The sequence below is a fragment of the Sylvia atricapilla genome, chromosome 25, assembly GCF_009819655.1.
Source record: "Sylvia atricapilla isolate bSylAtr1 chromosome 25, bSylAtr1.pri, whole genome shotgun sequence".
Classification (NCBI taxonomy): Eukaryota; Metazoa; Chordata; class Aves; order Passeriformes; family Sylviidae; genus Sylvia; species Sylvia atricapilla.
In genome coordinates, this window is record NC_089164.1 from 5161558 (window position 1) to 5174879 (window position 13322).

At 57.2% G+C, this 13322-nt stretch overlaps 1 protein-coding gene across 1 annotated transcript in view; it reads left to right on the forward strand.

Annotated features, from left to right (window-relative positions):
* KIF21B (kinesin family member 21B) overlaps positions 1-13322 on the forward strand; it is a 45900-nt gene that overhangs the window by 24405 nt on the left and 8173 nt on the right. Inside the window, exons 17-34 of the mRNA XM_066335902.1 lie at positions 69-137; positions 951-1180; positions 1585-1732; positions 1831-2025; positions 2826-2927; positions 3031-3196; positions 3450-3510; positions 3819-3876; positions 4317-4522; positions 4944-5018; positions 5167-5280; positions 5902-5940; positions 8025-8161; positions 8415-8595; positions 10225-10389; positions 10950-11067; positions 11753-11923; positions 12393-12592. Coding sequence (XP_066191999.1) covers positions 69-137; positions 951-1180; positions 1585-1732; positions 1831-2025; positions 2826-2927; positions 3031-3196; positions 3450-3510; positions 3819-3876; positions 4317-4522; positions 4944-5018; positions 5167-5280; positions 5902-5940; positions 8025-8161; positions 8415-8595; positions 10225-10389; positions 10950-11067; positions 11753-11923; positions 12393-12592 — 2435 coding nt within the window. The remainder of the gene's footprint in view (positions 1-68; positions 138-950; positions 1181-1584; positions 1733-1830; positions 2026-2825; positions 2928-3030; positions 3197-3449; positions 3511-3818; positions 3877-4316; positions 4523-4943; positions 5019-5166; positions 5281-5901; positions 5941-8024; positions 8162-8414; positions 8596-10224; positions 10390-10949; positions 11068-11752; positions 11924-12392; positions 12593-13322) is intronic.

The following is a 13322-nucleotide window of genomic DNA, read 5'->3' on the forward strand; positions in this document are numbered from 1 at the left end:
GGCTGTGACCACCACTGGGCTGTGTGGGCTGGACCTCAAGGGTGTCTTTTTCTTTCTCACTCACGCAGTTCCAGATCAGGGCTCTGGAATCTCAGAAGCGACAGCAGGAAATTGTGCTGCGGAGGAAAACACAGGAGGTGAGAAAAGAGGATTTCCTCATAGCCCCCTGCTCCCATGGAGGTCTGGGCCCCAGTGCTTGACTCAGAGAATTCCCATCCTTCAGATAGGGCTGGCTTTGGGAATGGGCTTCCCAAAAAGGAAGGGAGGGCAGGAGCTGGGTGGGAAATGGTTGTAGGCAGTAGCAGAGTTCCAGAGCAGCAGAACCAGAGTCACCAGAAACTGATGCCTTGGGAAGGCTGACCTGAAAGAGAGACTGGACAGAGCTAGAGAATAAAGTAGTATTTGTTGAAAGGCCTCTAGGATACACCTTGGGCAGGACAATAGCCTGGCCAGGGCTACACCTAAGATAGACTTAGAATGGTTACAAAATGGATGACCGGTCACAAGGTCTCACACTTTTCTAAGTTTTGGTCCATTTGCATACTGGGGTTTAATTGTCCAACCACATCTCCAGGCCACGAGGTCCCATCCTTCTTGTTTCTCCCTTCTTGTTTCCACCACTGTTTGTGCTTTTGGGTCTGAAAGTTGTCCTCGGTCTTCAGCAGGAGAAGGATTTGTTTTGTCTGCCTACTCTGTGAAAAGAGCTTACTCGCACTTAATATGAGGCTCAGAGCTACACCCCTGGGCAGCACAGAATCTGAGAAACATGAAAGCTAAAACTTAAGGCATCAGCAGGGGTGGGCTATGAGGGAGGAGAGGGAATCCCACGAGGCACAAATGTCCCTGGGCTTTGGTCTATAGAGCTGCCACTCTCACGCCTGGGGGTGATGCCGATGGGTTTGGGCTGGGTGGGGCTGCCCAGCTGACACCTGTGTCCTTCCTGCGGGCAGGTGTCAGCACTGCGCCGCCTGGCCAAGCCCATGTCAGACCGGGTGGCAGGCAGGGCGGGCCAGAAGCCGGCCATGCTGGACTCGGGCGCTGAGGTCTCGGCCAGCACCACCTCCTCCGAGCCCGAGTCCGGCGCTCGCTCCGTCTCCAGCATCGTGCGCCAGTGGAACAGGAAAATCAACAACTTCCTGGGAGACCCCTCGTCCCCCATTAATGGGGCTCGGCCTGCCAGGTCAGGTCACGGGCTGGGTGGTAGGGGGTGGGACATCCCAGGGACACCCCTGCCTGGCTTTGGGCTGGTGGCAGAGGTTGAAGGGTGGCTTCTTAGTGTCCATTCGACCCATGTTAAATCAGTGATGCTGTGATGAGCTGTGCTGGCAGAGTGTGACTGTCATCTGTGCTTGAGCCCAAAGCTGGCCTTCCATGAGGATTAAATGCTGTGGCACAAACCCTGCTGGACTCATCTCTTGTCCTGCTTTGCTAGGAGGAAATGGAAGAGTTGGGCAATGCAGAAACAACACAGATGCATCCTCTGTTTCTGGCCAGCCAGATCCCAGACATCTTCCTGGGGCAAGCCTAGCTCTCCAGCACGCTGTGGCCATCTGCCCATATGCTTCTTCTTCCCTTTGGCTGTAGGAAGAAGTTCCCCAAGAAGGGGACGAGCCAGACCTTCAGCAAAGCTGCCCGCCTCAAGTGGCAGTCACTGGAGCGGCGCATCTTTGACATTGTCATGCAGAGAATGACCATTGTCAACCTAGAGGCAGACATGGAGAGGCTCATCAAGGTGGCTGTGGCACTGGGGACAGAGAGGGCTGGGTGGCGGGTGCAGGACAGAGAGGTGGTCATGTGGACACTGCTAATCCCCCTTCCCTTTTCCCCCAGAAACGTGAGGAGCTGTCACTGCTGCAGGAGGCGTTGCTGGGCAAGCGGGCAAAGCTGCAGGCCGAGAACCCCAAGGAGCAGAAGGGTCTGCAAGAGCTGAACGAGGAGATTGAGGTGTTGGGGGCCAACATTGACTACATCAATGACAGCATTTCAGACTGCCAGGCCACCATCATGCAGATTGAGGAGACCAAGGTGGGCAGTAGGACTGGATCTGGCCGGCAGGGAGAAAGTGGGAACCTTCCTCTGTGGAAAGAGCTTCCTTGGGCACAGCCAGCTGGGGCTGGGCTCTGGTCAGAGGACCCAGAGTCCTCTGAGTGTCACTCTTGGCAGGGCTTCATGCACACAGTCACTTCTCATTAGGTGATTAATTACAGAGAGGAGTTCTGGCAGGTCCTTGCATGTCCATGGACGGGCTGCTGGTGTCCTGCTGCCCTGGAATTGTAGGGAAGCTGTTGCCCCCGTTTGCCCATGGGGCTGGTGGTCACCTGTCACCATGGTTGCTTCTTGCACTGGAAACATCCCAGGAGGACTGGCTTTTTCCCAGCAGAAACTGTGTAGGTTTTGTGTCCAGTTGTGATACTGGGCATGCCACTGGGCAGCTCCCAACTCACCTCAATGCCTGCAGCCTGAAATGGAGGCTGTGTGCTGTCCCTGGCTTGTCCCCAGCTGTCACCTTGATTAGCAGGGAAGAAGGGCTGCTGTTAATTCACACTAGGCTTTGGGTTGTGGATTTGGGTGAGCCTGGTGTCAGTTCAGTGTCTAGTTTTGTGTTGGAACCAGAATTTCTGTAGCAGTGCATGAGCCCTTCATGCTGGACAGTCCCATGGCCAGATCTCTCCAGCAGCCACTGGGCAGACTGGGGAGGGTGAGGGTTGGACTGGGCAGTGCTTGCAGGGTGATGGGAGTGCCTGCCATGGAGGCCCTTCCAGCTGTCCCACATCCAGCAGCAAAGGTACCCTGCTGCATCCAGCACTTGTCTCTGCACGTTTCAGGAGGAGCTGGACTCCACAGACACCTCGGTGGTGATCAGCTCCTGCTCCCTGGCCGAGGCCCGGCTGCTGCTGGACAATTTCCTGAAAGCCTCCATCGACAAGGTGTGGGGCCGGGCTGGGCTGTGGAGGTGTGACAGGGTTTCTTTCTGGTCGCCAGGGTGGGGACCTGGTGGCACCTGCCTGACTGCCAGAATTTCTTCCCTAGGGGCTGCAGGTGGCCCAGAAGGAGGCCCAGATCCGGCTGCTGGAGGGGCGCCTGCGGCAGACAGACGTGGCCAACTCCTCACAGAACCACGCCCTGCTGGACGCCCTGAGGGAGAAGGCTGAGTCCCACCCCGAGCTGCAGGCACTGATCCACAACGTCCAGCAAGGTGGGGCCTGAGGCAGGTGCATCTTCAGGCCAGGTGTGCTGCCTGTGGGGTGGGTGCCGTGCCCAAAAGAACCTGGAGGTGCTGTGGCTGGGACCCTGCCCCAAGGGCTGTGTTGGGTGGGAGCATGTGCCCATGGACAGCAGGGACAAGGTCACCCCCCACACCTTTCTGGGCCGCCCCCTCTGCTGCAGGGTTTGGATGGGGCTGGTGACAGTGGGGTCCCCTCTGCTGATGCAGTGTCTCCCTCTCACAGAGAACGGCTACACCAGCACGGACGAGGAAGTTTCAGAGTTCAGCCTGGCCTCAGATGGGAGGTGAGCAGCCAGCCTGGCGCTGCCTGAGGTGGTGCTGGCTGGGACACAATGCCTGATGCCATTCATGGGACCTTGTAGAGGGGCACGAATGAACAAAGCCCCACCTGAGCTTTTCTGTGGTGCCCAGCCCTTGGTGGGGGGAGCAGGATGTCTCTTGGACATAAGCAGGGAGTGAAGGTTTGGTCATTCCTTGGAGAAAGGGTGCTGGGGAGCAGAGGGGGACCCAAGGAGTCTAGTGAATTAGTGGCACCAGCTTTCTGAAGAGAGTTTGGCACTGAAGATCCATCTTTGCTCCTTTTTCCTTGCAGCATCTCCCAATCTTTCACTATGAAGGGCTCAGCAAGCCAAGACGACTTCAAGTTCAAGGTTAGTTGGCCTTTTTGTGTGGGCTGGTCACAGAGACTGGGAGGAGGGATATTCAGGGATGCTTCAGGACTCTGCAGTGCAGTCTGGACCTTGGGGAACCAGGCTTAGCATAAGGCAGTATGGCTGCTCTCTGGATGGGCAGAACCAAGGTCTCCTGGTACAGCAGTCCTGTCCTGAAGCACCAGAGACTTGGGAACCCCCCAGCACACCAGGCAGTACCTCCCAAATGTGAGTGGCACCGAGGATGTCCTCAGGCAGGGCAGAGGTAGAGGGAAGCAGCCATTGTTCTGCTCATGTTTGCATGGAGAGCTGGCTGTGGTGGGCATCCCAGTGGGACGTGGGGGAGCTGGTTTGTGGCCAGAGAGCACAAAATCTTCCAACCCACAGCCCTGGCTGCTCCCACAGCCCCCATGCTGCCTGAGCCCTCTGCCCTGCTCTAGGGAGAACCCAAGCTTTCGGGGCAGATGAAGGCAGTGTCAGCTGAGTGTCTGGGACCCACGCTGGACGTCTCCACCAAGAACATCACCAAGTCCTTGGCATCCCTCATGGAGATCAAAGAGGACAGGATTGGCTTCTCCATCCGAGACCCCTATTACAAGGAGAAGGTGTCACGCACCATCAGCCTGCCCACGCGAGGAAGCACCTTGTGAGCTTGGGGCACTGGGAGGCTCCTGGAGGCCTGGGGGAGGCTGTGCCTGGCCTACAGAGGTGCAGAGGGGTGAAGGGGAGCCCAATCCTGCATACCTACAGCATGCAGTGGTGAATTTCTTCAGCGGGGCTTGGAGAGTGTGTAGGAGTGTATTGGCATCCTTTGCAGATGGGGAGGAGGATACTTGAAGAGCAGGGAAAGAAGGGGGCTATGCGGGTCCCCAACTCCCTGCTTTGGGTTATCAGCCTTTTTGAAGATGCTTTGGGTTGCCAAAAGCCTCTGCACTCATGGGCAGCCTGGAGATTGTCACTCCAGCCCAATCTCTGGTTTGCTCTTCTGGGGGAGGACGCAGGTGTTCACTGTGGAGGGATCCTAGTGCAGGGGCAGGCACCCACTCTGCTTTGTTCACTTGCTCCAGTCCCAGGCAGTCCCGGGGCTCGGACACTTCACCCCTGACCAGGAGGAAATCCTATGACCGTGGACAACCTGCCAGGTGAGCTTGGGAGAGGAATGGTGACACGGGCAGGGGAGGCTGTGTGGCCAGAGCAGTGTGCAAGGATTCTTTCTGGGCCCTGATGTGCCAGTCCGGTGCCAGGCGAGCCGTTCCCAAGTCATGTGTCCCTCTGATCCTTTTGGCTCAGGCCTGCAGACATTGGCTTCACACCACCCTCATCCCCACCCACCCGGCCCCGCAACGACCGCAACGTCTTCTCCCGTCTCACGAGCACCCAGAGCCAGGGATCTGCCTTGGACAAGTAAGTCCTGCTGGGGTGACAGTGTCTCAGTGAGGGGGACCCAGACTGGTAGCACGTGGCACGTACCGAGTCCTGTGGGGATAGAGGAACACCAGGGCTTGGACTGGCTCCAGCCAGTGTCCTGTCACCACTTTACCTCACTGCTTCTCCCTGTGCTGGAGCAGCTGCCATGCCAATGCTGTGCTCCTGCCCACTGTGGCCCTTTTGAGCTCACAGTCCTGGCCTCTGCCTGGAGACAGGGTGATACCAGACTTGGACCCCTGGAAAGGCAAGGGAGCAGGATGGGGTGAGGAGATGAGGGCTCAAAGGAAGCTGATGGACTGGCATCCACTCACAAATGCTGCTCCAGCCTCTCCTGCCAGCAGGTCTGGTGCTGCTCTGGGCTCAGCTGTTGCTAGCAGCGCTGGTGTTCCCTGATGGAGACCTGCTGTCTGATCCTCACATGCCCTCCTGCTCTTCTGCTCTCCCCTGGTTCTCCATGTGTGCTTCTCCCTCCCTCCCCTCCTTCTCTCTGTCCTACACTTGCTTGGATGCAATAACAATCTTCCACCTCTGACTCCACCGCTGCCTTCTCTAGTCTGGGTTTTCTCTCCCATAATCCTGCTAATTTTCTGCCCCTAGGTCTGATGACAGCGATTCCTCTGTCTCGGAGGTGCTGAGGTATAGACAACTTTCTATTTATTATCCCTTTCTCTGCTCCTCCTCCTCTCTGTCAGATGCCTGCTCTCCCTGTCCCCACATGGTCTGCCTGCAGCTTGCTGCTCTACCCCTCCCAGCTTGTGTGTCTGTCCCCTCCTGGCATGCCACCTCTGGTGCCTGATGCTGTCCCTCAGCTGCAAGTTCAAACTGTTCCTGCTTGGATTAGCCCTTGGTCCGTGGTGCTGGGCTCACCAATGGGTGCTGGCTGGTTTGGGTTGGCAGCATGCTCTCCTCCATCTCTGATGGTTTCTTGCCAGCATGAGGCCACCATGTCCCAGCCCTTCCCCAGCTGTCCAGCAGGATGGTGAGATGATGGGGAAGGATGCTTGCAGTAAATCCTTTGTGCAAGCTTCTTCCAGGCAGTTATCTCAGGTTCACTCTGTGCCTGGTTGTGCTTCCCTGGTGCTGAGTTGGAAAGGTCAGTCTCTTCCCTAGAGAAATCAAGTCAGATTGTGGTGCAGAGCTCAGCCTTGCAGTTAAGGTTCTCCTGGGCTTCTTCCCCTGCATCCACCTGACTACAGAGTTTTCCCAAAACAAGGGTCATATTTCCCCCATCCTTTAGGAACATTGCAGCCTTCCAGTGCCTAAAGGGGCTTATAACAAAGAGGGAGAGCAGCTTTTTACATGGGCAAATAGTGACAGGACAAGGGGGAACGGTTTAAAACTAAAAGAGGAGAGATTTGGACTAGATGTTAGGAAAAAAAATCTTCTGTGAGAATGGTGAGGCCCTGGCCCAGGTTTTCCAGAGAAGCTGTGGTTGCCCCATCCCTGGAAGTGTCCAAGGCCAGGTTGGATGGGGCTTGAAGCAACCTGGGATAGTGGAAGGTGTCCCTGCTCATGGCACAGGCATGGAAGGAATTGGTGTCTGAAGTCCTTTCCAATCCAACCCATTCCATGATTCCATGCTCAGGTGTGCCCTGAGCTCCTGCAGGCCCCCTGTCACTGGGGAAGTGACACCAGACTAGTCTGAGCTGGGTCACCCTGGGCAGTTTGTAGTCAGGCAGCCACTCAAAGTCTGTGGAAGATGCCTCACCCTGCAGTGCAGGGATTTCCCCTGGGATTCAGTGTTGCTTTGAGACTGGTGGAAGCACTGGGGGTGAGGGGAAGGCTGTTGGCTTGGCACTGGTGAGTGCAGAGCTGAGGAACATCACATGCATGTGATTTCCAAACCCAAATTAATGAGCCTGTGCTTGTCCTCTCAACTAATGCAAACCTTGCCCTTCTCTAGCCTCATGCATCGGTTTCCCTGCCTATAAGAAGAAACTAGCACAACTCAGGGTCTTGTGGCTGTGCTTGATGACCAGGCACATGGGGGCCCACCAGGGGTCACACACAGCAGGGTCAGGCTGGTGGTCCTCAGCACCCTGAGTATGTCTGAAGTGGAGGGGATTGGCAGATGATGTGTCCCCCAGGACAGACAGAAGTGTCCCTTGGAAGCAGGTTTGGCAGGAGTGGGTGCTCTCCTGCCCAGAGCCAGCAGTGGGTGCAGGAACAGCCATTGCAACAGGGATGTGGGGTGCAGATGCTGGTGCTGCCCTTTGTCACCCTTGTGATCTCTGTAAAAGGAGCAAGGGGCCCTGTCTCCAGATGTCACCAGCCAAAGGGTGACAGCCTCCAAGAGACAAGGGTACTAATACTGGTACTCTGAAACATTATCCCAGCAGAGCTTCAGCTTCAGGCTGGAGAGGGCACAGTCTGCCCCAAAGTGGACCTCGAGGCCCATGAGCTGAGTGTGCTGAATGGTCCTGGGTCTGTGCTGGTTAGGCACGAGAGTTTTTGGGGACAGCAGAGGTCAGTGGCAGGCTCCCCCTTTCCCTGTCTTGTTGCTGGGGCAGAAGTAGGCAGGGGCTGCCCATGGGGAGACCTCTAGTGTTCCTGCAGAGGCCTCAGCTCAGACATGCCACGTTCAGGTGGAGGGGCCTGTCTCACTGCTGGGCAGGGGAAGATGCTTGGTGTGAGACAGCTCATGTTCTTCCATGCCCTGGGACTGTGGGCACAGTGCCCCTCCACCCCTGCACTGTACCTGTTCTCTCTCTCCTGTGAAGGGGCATCATTAACCCAGTGGGTGGCACCAAGAATGCCCGGACAGCCCCGCTGCAGTGTGTCTCGGTGGCAGAGGGACACACCAAGCCTGTGCTCTGCCTGGATGCCACCGATGAGCTGCTCTTCACTGGCTCCAAAGGTGGGTGATGGGCAGAGGGGGCAGGGAGGCTGCAGATGCTGTGGGAGCAGGTTGGCATTGGGAACGTGGGAAGTGTTGGGCATTACGGGGATGGCTCCTGTCTTCAGTGCTGAGCCCTGCCCTGTCCTGCTCCTGTGCTGGCTCGTTTCCTCTGGCCCTGTGGGTGTGGGGAGATGCTTAGAAGGCATATTGTCCCCAGGCCATTGCGCCTTGGAGGAGACACCCCAACAAACACATGTTCTTCCTCCCACAGACCGGAGCTGCAAAATGTGGAACCTGGTGACAGGCCAGGAAATCGCTTCTCTCAAGGGTCACCCAAACAACGTGGTTTCCATCAAGTACTGCAGCCACACGGGGCTGGTGTTCACCGTGTCCACGTCGTACATCAAAGTGTGGGACATCCGCGACTCGGCCCGCTGCATCCGCACCCTGACGTACGTGCAGCTCTGGGGCACCCGGGACACTCTGGGCATCTCTGGCTTTGCAGGAGCCATTTCCAGAACCTTCAGGGCCTGGGGATATGGTCAGATACCAGCTCCTTCAGTGCCAGTTTGCAGTGCTGCTTCCGTAGGGAACAGAGATTGGGAGAGCTTGGGGTGAGGGAACTCATGGGGTCCTCCTGCAGCAAAGACTCAGGGTCATGAAATCAGAGAATATGCTGAGTTGGAAGGGACCCATCAGGATCATCAAGTCCACCTCCTGGCCTTGTGCAGGAGACACCAACAATCCTCCCCTGTCAAACACTTCTTCAACTCAGACAGGCTCGGAGCTGTGGCCATTTCCTGGGGAGCCTGTTCAGTGCCCCAGAACCCTCTGAGGGAAGAACCTTTTCCTGATATCCAACCTAAACATCTCCCAGCTCAGCTCCAGCCATTCCCATGAGTCCTGTCACTTGTCATGAGAGGGAACAGATCAGTGCCCGTCCTGCTGCCCCTTAAGAGGATGTTGAAGACCCCAGGGAGGCTCTTCCCTCAGTCTCCTCTAGGCTGAACAAACCAAGTGACCTCAGCTGCCCCTCATGAGGCTTCCCCTCCAGACCCTTCACCATTCCCATGGCCCTCCTTACGATGCTCTCCAATGGCTTAATGTCTTTTTAACATTGTGGTGCTCAAAACTGCACCAAGGACTTGAGGTGAGGCTACCCCAGTGCAGAGCAGGGCAGGACAATCCCCACCTTTGACCAGCTGGCAATGCTGTGTCTTGTGTGTCCCAGGACAGGGATGTCCCTCCCACAGCTGGATGTCCCTCCTGGCTGCTAGGGCACTGCTGACTCATATTCAGCTTTCCACTGACCAGGATCCCCAGGTCCCTTCCCTCAACTGCTCTCCAGCCTCTGTTCCCTGCTGTATATACACAGCCAGGGTTGCTGTGTCCCAGGTGCAGAATCCAGCACATGCCCTTGTTAAAGGGTCAGGAGCTTTGCAGAGATTTTGCAGCTGTTCTGGGGGTGGCCAGGAGAGCTGACAGCTCCAGCAGAGGGGCACAGCCCCAAACAGCATAGGGGCTGGGTAAATCACAGGCTTGTCAGTGGGAAACTTGGCTCTCTGTGAGGAGTTTGAGGACCAGAAAGGAGCATGGAACCGACTGTGGCTGTGGCTGCCAGTCTGGAGTAGGGCTGAAAGGTTAGGACAGTGTGGTAGGTCAGAGTTACTCACTTGCTCTGACACAGATCTCCTTCCTCCCTCCAGCCTCAGCTCATCTGCCTTGGCCTGAAGGTGCTTCTCTCTTAGTACAGGGGCCAAGATGTCTTCTTCCCTTTGCTGGATGCCAGCACTCTGCAGCTCTTCCTGTGGGAAGCAGAGAGGCACAGGAGGAGAGCAGAGGGAAACCAGGGCAGGATGCTCTGAGTCATGCACAGACCCTGCATCCTTGGCTGCCTTTGCAGGCTGGGCACTGACCTGTGGGACAAAGCTCTTGTTGGTCCCATTGTCCCGGGAAGACTGGGATACTTCCAGGGCCTTCCCTCAGTGTGGGAGCCAGCTGTGCCAGCCTGGAGCCAGCAGCCTCCTGTGCTTCCTCAGTGGCTCCGGTCTCATCCCCCCTCTGAACTCTCCTCCCTTCAGGTCTTCTGGGCAGGTGATCTCTGGGGACGCGTGTGCCGGGACCACCACCCGCACTGTCACCAGCGTGCAGGGCGAGCACCAGATCAACCAGATTGCCCTGAACCCCACGGGCACCACGCTCTACGCCGCCGCCGGCAACGCCGTGCGCGTCTGGGAGCTGGGCAGGTGAGGGCACTGCTGGGCAGGTGAGGGCACTGCTGGGCAGGTGAGGGCACTGCTGGCCTGGCCACCACAGCCCGGGGGTGCCAGGGGGGCACAGGCTGCTCCGAGCGGCCTGAAATGATCCCCCCAGGGAAAGTGAAAGCCTTTTTCACAATGGAATAAGGATTTTTAGGACCCTTTCCTATAGGACCCAAGGGGTGATGAACAGCATCGGAGCTGTGTGGGGTGGGGGGTTTGTCTGTGCACTGGGCAGAGTTAGCAGAAGGGAGAAGACAAGTGGGATGAGCAGCAGGGCCCTGTTTTTCCCTTGTCCTCCTGCCTGCCCAGTGGGCACTGGGCTGTGAACCCTGTGCTGCAGCCTGCGCTCTGCAGCCAGATGTTGGCACGCTCCAAGGCTGTCTTCCTCTCTTGGAATGACAGGGAATGGGGTCTCCCTGCCCACTCTCCCCCAAAGGGAACAACCCTCACTGGGGCACTCCAGGGCTGGGGGAGGCTCTGCATGGGAGGGCCCTTTGGGTGAGGCCCAGCACACAGGAGGGACTGACCTGTGCCCTTGCACGCAGGCTGCAGCCCGTGGGAAAGCTGAGTGGCCACATCGGGCCTGTGATGTGTCTCACAGTGAACCAGACGGCGAGCAACCACGACCTGGTGGTCACAGGCTCCAAAGATCACTATGTCAAGGTACTTTCCTCCCTGGGGAGCAGCACCCCGGGTCCTGTAGGGAAGCCCAGATGTTGGCAACCCCTCACTCTTCTCTCCTCTTGAAAACTGAGCCCAGATTCTGGTTTTGCCTCTGTATGTGAGATTTTCACTTGTTTCCTCTTCCCAAACCTTGCCTTTTGCTTGGTCCACAATGAACCTTTGGAGAAGAAGTTCTCCATGCATCAGACTCTCTGGCTGGGATTTGCATGTGAGGGCTGACCCAGATGAGCAACTCATCCTGTTCTGCTCAATAATCCCCCCTGATAAAGGTGCCTGTGCCTGCTCAGTCACAGCTCCAGCACAGCAGGAGCCTGTCCCTTCCTTTCAGGTTTAGCAGGTTGAATTAGAGCTGTCACCAGTGAGGTGAAGAGGGATGGTGAGATGGTGAGTGAGACAGGATCCCACTCAGCTGTCAGCTTGCTCCTGGGGAGTGTGAAGGCTCACCATGAGTAAAATACAGCAGTGGGGCTGTTTCTGGTGGCAGATCTGCTCTGCTCGTGGCAGGACCCTCAAAAAGCCTCCAGCAGCCAATGCTCAGCCTGTTCCCAGCATCACTTTATGTCCCTGAGCCCAGAACACAGAGGGTGGTGGCCAAACTCCCCAGGAGAAGGCCAGCCATGTCCTCAGTCCCATCTGTGGTCTGTTATCTGCTGCTCTTCCCCAGGTGTTTGAGATCACAGAGGGCATGGCAGGCAATATTGGCCCCACTCACAACTTCGAGCCCCCTCACTATGACGGCATTGAGTGCCTGGCCATCCAGGGAGATGTCCTGTTCAGCGGCTCCAGGGACAACGGCATCAAGAAGTGGGATCTGGAGCAGCAGGAACTTATCCAGGTCTGGAGGGGAGCAGAGCACAGGTCCTGTGGTGACACAAGGCAGAGGAGGGGTGCTGCTGGGGCCTGGGGGGGTGTGCAGGAACCTAGTGCCAGTGTCCTGCGTGGAGCTCACCAGGGAGGGCACTCCCAGTCCTGTGTGTGGGTGAGGGTGTGCTGTGCTCCCATAGTTTGTCCAGCAGGGTGCTTGGGATCGCTGGCTCTCCTACAGACAGGCTGGGGCATCAGTGTGCGGGGGCTTGTGTTCCACCCTGAATTCTGGGTTGTTATCTCCGGCCCAAGGGAGAAACCAAGCCATGACTTCTGGCCCATGTCCTTGGCTCCAAACTGGGCATCACCAGTTCCACAGTCCCAGTCAGTCCCAGGGCATCAGTGAGGACCTGAGCTCCCTGAGGACCCAGGATGGATGCATGGGGCTGCCCATGGTGCTGCAGATGAGGTTGGTGGTGACCTCTGCTCTGTGCCTACAGCAAATCCCCAATGCCCACAAAGACTGGGTCTGTGCCCTGGCCTTCATCCCCGGGCGCCCCATGGTGCTGAGCGCCTGCCGAGGAGGCGTCATCAAAGTCTGGAACGTGGACAACTTCACCCCAGTGGGGGAGATCAAGGGGCACGACAGCCCCATCAACGCCATCTGCACCAACTCCAAGCACATCTTCACTGCCTCCAGGTGAGCCTTGGATGTTCTGCCCCCATGGCCCCTGGGAAGGGGGAGACCCTGGGTTTGAGCTGTTCCCCTGGGCCCGGGTGGGTGTGTGCTGGGTGAACAGGGAGTGGGGAGGGAATTGCAGCCTTTTAGCCCCTCTACTCCTTCATCTCCTTTTGCCCACTGTAGCCTGCTCATGGCAGGGCCTGTCCACCACAGAGCTGTCCCTGCCAAGAGCTGTCCCTGGCCATCCCCTGCCCACACTCTGGTGATGCCCTGGGTTCCTCCCCACGCAGGGACCCCTCTCCCTCGGGGCTGGGCATTGTCTGCTGCTCTCGGGGAGCTCTTCAGCAGCAAGACTCTGATATCCTCTTTTCGACCCTGTCCCTTTTCTCCCTTCCTTTTTCTCTGTCTCTCTCTGCCTCTCCTTCTCCCCACCTCCCATCTGTGCCACAGCGACTGCCGGGTAAAGTTATGGAATTACGTGCCTGGGCTCACCCCTTGCCTTCCACGACGCGTCCTTGCCATAAAGGGCCGTGCTACTAGTCTGCCTTGACCCTCCTGCTCTTTGACTCTCTTGCTCATATGCTCTTCTTCCGTCTCTCCTTCCCTCTTCTCTCCATCTCTCCTTCCCTCTGTCCCTCTCACTGTTGCTTTTGCTCCTCTCCCTCTTTCCCTCCCCAACCCCTTTTTCTCTGGTCTGAGCTGCTTCTTCACGGTATGAAACTATTCTGCGTTTTTCTCCACTTGATAA